Source organism: Heterodontus francisci, unplaced genomic scaffold (genome assembly GCF_036365525.1).
Source record: "Heterodontus francisci isolate sHetFra1 unplaced genomic scaffold, sHetFra1.hap1 HAP1_SCAFFOLD_1675, whole genome shotgun sequence".
NCBI classification, from domain to species: Eukaryota; Metazoa; Chordata; class Chondrichthyes; order Heterodontiformes; family Heterodontidae; genus Heterodontus; species Heterodontus francisci.
The window spans coordinates 1-5,328 of NW_027140164.1; the positions used below are offsets into that span (position 1 = coordinate 1).

The following is a 5,328-nucleotide window of genomic DNA, read 5'->3' on the forward strand; positions in this document are numbered from 1 at the left end:
TAAACCTTGGTCTTTCTAATGAAAATAATCCTAATCTGCTCAACCTGTCTTCGTAGCTAGCACCCTCCATACCAGGCAACATCCTGGTGAACCTCCTCTGCACCCTCTCCAAAGCATCTACATCCTTTTGGTAATGTGGCGACCAGAACTGCACGCAGTATTCCAAATGTGGACGAACCAAAGTCTTATACAACTGTAACATGACCTGCCAACTCTTGTACTCAATACCCCGTCCGATGAAGGAAAGCATGCCGTATGCCTTCTTGACCACTCTATTGACCTGCGTTGCCACCTTCAGGGAACAATGGACCTGAACACCCAAATCTCTCTGTACATCAATTTTCCCCAGGACTTTTCAATTTACTGTATAGTTCACTTGAATTGGATCTTCCAAAATGCATCACCTCGCATTTGCCCTGATTGAACTCCATCTGCCATTTCTCTGCCCAACTCTCCAATCTATTTATATTCTGCTGTATTCTCTGACAGTCCCCTTCACTATCTGCTATTCCACCAATCTTAGTGTCGTCTGCAAACTTGCTAATCAGACCACCTTTACTTTCCTCCAAATCATTTCTGTATATCACAAACAACAGTGGTCCCAGCACGGATCCCTGTGGAACACCACTGGTCACACATCTCCATTTTGAGAAACTCCCTTCCACTGCTACTCTCTGTCTCCTGTTGCCCAGCCAGTTCTTTATCCATCTAGCTAGTACACCCTGGACCCCATGCGACTTCACTTTCTCCATCAGCCTTCCATGGGGAACCTTATCAAATGCCTTACTGAAGTCCATGTATTTGACATCGACAGCCCTTCCCTCATCAATCAACTTTGTGACTTCCTCAAAGAATTCTATTAAGTTGGTAAGACATGATCTTCCCTGCACAAAACCATGTTGCCTATCACTGATAAGCCCATTTTCTTCCAAATGGGAATAGATCCTATCACTCAGTATCTTCTCCAGCAGCTTCCCTACCACTGACGTCAGACTCACCGGTCTATACTTACCTGGATTTTCCCTGCTACCCTTCTTAAACAAGGGGACAACATTAGCAATTCTCCAGTCCTCCGGGACCTCACCCGTGTTTAAGGATGCTGCAAAGATATCTGTTAAGGCCCCAGCTATTTCCTCTCTCGCTTCCCTCAGTAATCTGGGATAGATCCCATCCGGACCTGGGGACTTGTCCACCTTAATGCCTTTTAGAATACCCAACACTTCCTCCCTCCTTATGCCGACTTGACCTAGAGTAACCAAACATCTGTCCCTAACCTCAACATCCGTCATGTCCCCCTCCTCGGTGAATACCGATGCAAAGTACTCGTTTAGAATCTCACCCATTTTCTCTGACTCCACGCATAACTTTCCTCCTTTGTCCTTGAGTGGGCCAATCCTTTCTCTAGTTACCCTCTTGCTCCTTATATCTGAATAAAAGGCTTTGGGATTGTCCTTAACCCTGTTTGCGAAAGATATTTCATGACCCCTTTTAGCCCTCTTAATTCCTCGTTTCAGATTGTTCCTACATTCCCAATATTCTTTCAAAGCTTCGTCTTTCTTCAGGCTCCTAGACCTTATGTATGCTTCCTTTTTCCTCTTAGCTAGTCTCACAATTTCACCTGTCATCCATGGTTCCCTAATCTTGCCATTTCTATCCCTCATTTTCACAGGAACATGTCTCTCCTGCACGCTAATCAACCTCTCTTTAAAAGCCTCCCACATATCAAATGTGGATTTACCTTCAAACAGCTGCTCCCAATCTACGTTCCCCAGCTCCTGACGAATTTTGGTATAGTTGGCCTTCCCCCAATTTAGCACTCTTCCTTTAGGACCACTCTCGTCTTTGTCCATGAGTATTCTAAAACTTACGGAATTGTGATCACTATTCCCAAAGTAGTCCCCTACTGAAACGTCAACCAGCTGGCCAGGCTCATTCCCCAACACCAGGTCCAGTATGGCCCCTTCCCGAGTTGGACTATTTACATACTGCCCTAGAAAACCCTCCTGGATGCTCCTTACAAATTCTGCTCCATCTAGACCTCTAACACTAAGTGAATCCCAGTCAATGTTGGGAAAATTAAAATCTCCTATCACCACCACCCTGTTGCTCTTACATCTTTCCATAATCTGTTCACACATTTGTACCTCTATCTCACGCTCGCTGTTGGGAGGCCTGTAGTACAGCCCCAACATTGTTACCGCACCCTTCCTATTTCTGAGTTCTGTCCATATTGCCTCACTGCTCGAGTCCTCCATAGTGCCCTCCTTCAGCACAGCTGTGATATCCTCTTTGACCAGTAATGCAACTCCTCCACCCCATTTACCTCCCTCTCTATCCTGCCGGAAGCATCGATATCCTGGGATATTTAGTTGCCAATCATGCCCTTCCCTCAACCAAGTCTCAGTAATAGCAATAACATCATACTTCCAGGTACTAATCCAGGCCCTAAGTTCATCTGCCTTACCTACTACACTTGTTGCATTAAAACAAATGCACCTCAGACCACCAGTCCCTTTGCGTTCATCATCTGATCCCTGTCTACTCTTTCCCTTAGTCACGCTGACTTCATTATCTAGTTCCTTACAGGCTTTAGTTACTACCTCCTTACTGTCCACTGACCTCATTTGGTTCCCATCCCCCTGCCACATTAGTTTAAACCCTCTCCAACAGCGTTAGCAAAAGCACCCCCAAGGACGTTGGTTCCAGTCCGGCCCAGGTGTAGACTGTCCAATTTGTAATAGTCCCACCTCCCCCAGAACCGGTCCCAATGTCCCAAAAATCTGAACCCCCTCCCTCCTGCACCATCTCTCAAGCCACGCATTCATCCTGACTATTCTTTCATTTCTACTCCGACTATCACGTGGCACTGGTAGCAATCCTGAGATTACTACCTCTGAGGTCCTACTTTTTATCTTGGCTCCTGACTCCCTAAATTCTGCTTGTGGGACCTCATCCCCTTTTTTTTACCTATGTCATTGGTGCCTATGTGCACAACGACAACTGGCTGTTCACCCTCCGCTTTCAGAATGTTCTGCAGCCGATCTGAGACATCCCTGACCCGTGCACCTGGGAGGCAACATACCTTTCGGGAGTCTCGTTTTTGACCACAGAACTGCCTATCTACTCCCCTTACAATCGAATCCCTGATGACTATAGCCCTTCCACTCTTTTTCCCACCCTTCCGAACAGCAGAGCCAGCCACGGTGCCATGAACCTGGCTACTGCTGCCTTCCCCTGGTGAGCCATCTCCCTCAACAGTATCCAAAACGGTATACCTGTTTTGGAGGGAGATGACCGTAGGGGACACCTGCGCTGCCTTCCTGCTCTTTCTCTGCCTTTTGGTCTCTCTCTCTCTGTCTCTTTCTCTCTCTCTCTCTCTCTGTCTCTCTCTCTCTGTCTCTCTCTGTCTCTGTTTCTCTCTGTGTCTCTGTCTCTCTGTGTCTGTCTCTGTCTCTCGACTGGGTGGCAGGTTCCCTTCCCTGAAGGACATTAGTGAATCAGTTGGGTTTTTGTGTCAATCCAGCAGTTTTCATGGTCATCATTTCCTAGTGCCGGTCCCATAAATTACCAGATTCATTCAGCTCCATTTCACAACCTGCTGTTTTTTTGTAGGTTCTCTCACACTCTCGTTTTCCATTTTAAATCAATTTCACAGTGTATTGGAAGGGGAGGATTTGCAGCTGGAAACTCAAACCAAACAGAGCAGGATCTGAAGGAGTCACCAATGTATCATAACCTGAATACCATAGGATTCTGAATATGGAAGGAAAAAGCAGTGATCACAGTGGACAGAAACTGTGCACGTGTTCTGTGTGTGGTCGAGGTTTCAGCCGATCATCTGGCCTGTTGAAACACAAGTGCAGTTACTCTGGGGAGAAATCGTGTGAATATGGGGACGATCGAAAGGGATTTAGTTATCCAGTTGAGGTGGAAACTCATGCACACAATCACACCCTGGAGAGGCCATTCATGTGCTCCGTGTGTGGGAAGGGTTTCGCTCAGTCATCCCACCTGCTGACACACCAGCGAGTTCACACAGTGGAGCGGCTGTTCACCTGCTCCATGTGTGGGAAGGGATTCACTAAATCAACTGACCTTCTGGTTCACCAGCGAATTCACACTGGGGAGAGGCCGTTCACCTGCTCCATGTGCGGGAAGGGATTTACTCGGTCATCCCACCTTCTGACACACCGGCATGTTCACACTGGGGAGAGACCGTTCACCTGCTCTGAGTGTGAGAAGAGATTCACTCGGTCATCCCACCTTTTGACACACCAACGAGTTCACACTGGGGAGAGACCTTTTAAATGTCCAGACTGTGGGAATTGTTATAAATGTTCTGCTGAACTGATGCCCCATCAACGTGTTCACACAGATGAGAGACCATTCAAGTGCTCTCACTGCGGGGCTGGGTTCAGCCGATCAGGCACCCTCACTGTGCACCAGCGCATTCACACTGGGGAGAGGCCTTTCATCTGCTCAGTGTGCGGGAAGGGATTCACTCGGTCATCGCACCTTCTGACGCACCAGTGGATTCACACTGGGGAGAGACCGTTCACCTGCTCTGAGTGTGGGAAGAGATTTAATCAGTCATCCACCCTGCTGAGACACCAGCAAGTTCACACAGGGGAGAGGCCATTCACCTGCTCTGAGTGTGGGAAGAGATTTAATCAGTCATCCACCCTGCTGAGACACCAGCAAGTTCACACTGGGGAGAAGCCGTTTACCTGCTGTGTGTGTGGGAAGGGATTCACTCAGTCAACAAACTTGCTAACACACCAGCGAGTTCACACTGGGGAGAGGCCATTCATCTGTTCCGTGTGTGGGAAGGGATTCATTCAGTCATCCCATCTGCTGAAACATCGGCGAGTTCACAGCTAACTGCATTAGTTGGATTCTGCTGTTAATCACATCCAGGACTGAACTATGTTCAGGGAGTTCTACTCCTGCTGATAAAGTTCAGTCTAGTATTGGGGTTAATATTCTGGGTAAAAGTCAAATAAATTGGTCATGTGTTGCATCTTTTTAATATCTCTAACACAAGTTAGTTCCTTTTGAAGTGTTCTCCCTCTCCCCTGTCTCCTTCATCCTCACCTCCAACAAGTTGCCAAAGACTTGGGGGTTGATAGGTAAATTGGCCATTGTAAAAATTGCCCCGAGTGTAGGTAGGTGGTAGGAGAATTGAGGGAAGGTGGGGATGTGAAAGGGAAAAAATAGGATTAATGTAGCATTAGTATAAATGGGTGGTTGATGGTCGGCATGGACTCATTGGGCTGAAGGGCCTGTTTCAGTGCTGTATCTCTATGCTCTTAAGTGTGAGGTGCTCGG

General features: G+C 47.4%; 1 protein-coding gene across 1 annotated transcript; it reads left to right on the plus strand.

Annotated features, from left to right (window-relative positions):
* The first annotated feature begins 3,759 nt into the window (after nt 1-3,759).
* On the plus strand, nt 3,760-4,881 carry LOC137358995 (zinc finger protein 229-like). Its single transcript, XM_068025141.1, has one exon. It carries the CDS (start codon nt 3,760-3,762, stop codon nt 4,879-4,881), a length of 1,122 nt encoding a protein of 373 aa, XP_067881242.1.
* The last annotated feature ends 447 nt before the right edge of the window (nt 4,882-5,328 follow it).

Excerpts from the sequence above, each read along its gene's own strand:
- LOC137358995 (XM_068025141.1), top strand. The coding sequence starts at position 3,760 with ATGGAAGGAAAAAGCAGTGATCACAGTGGACAGAAACTGTGCACGTGT.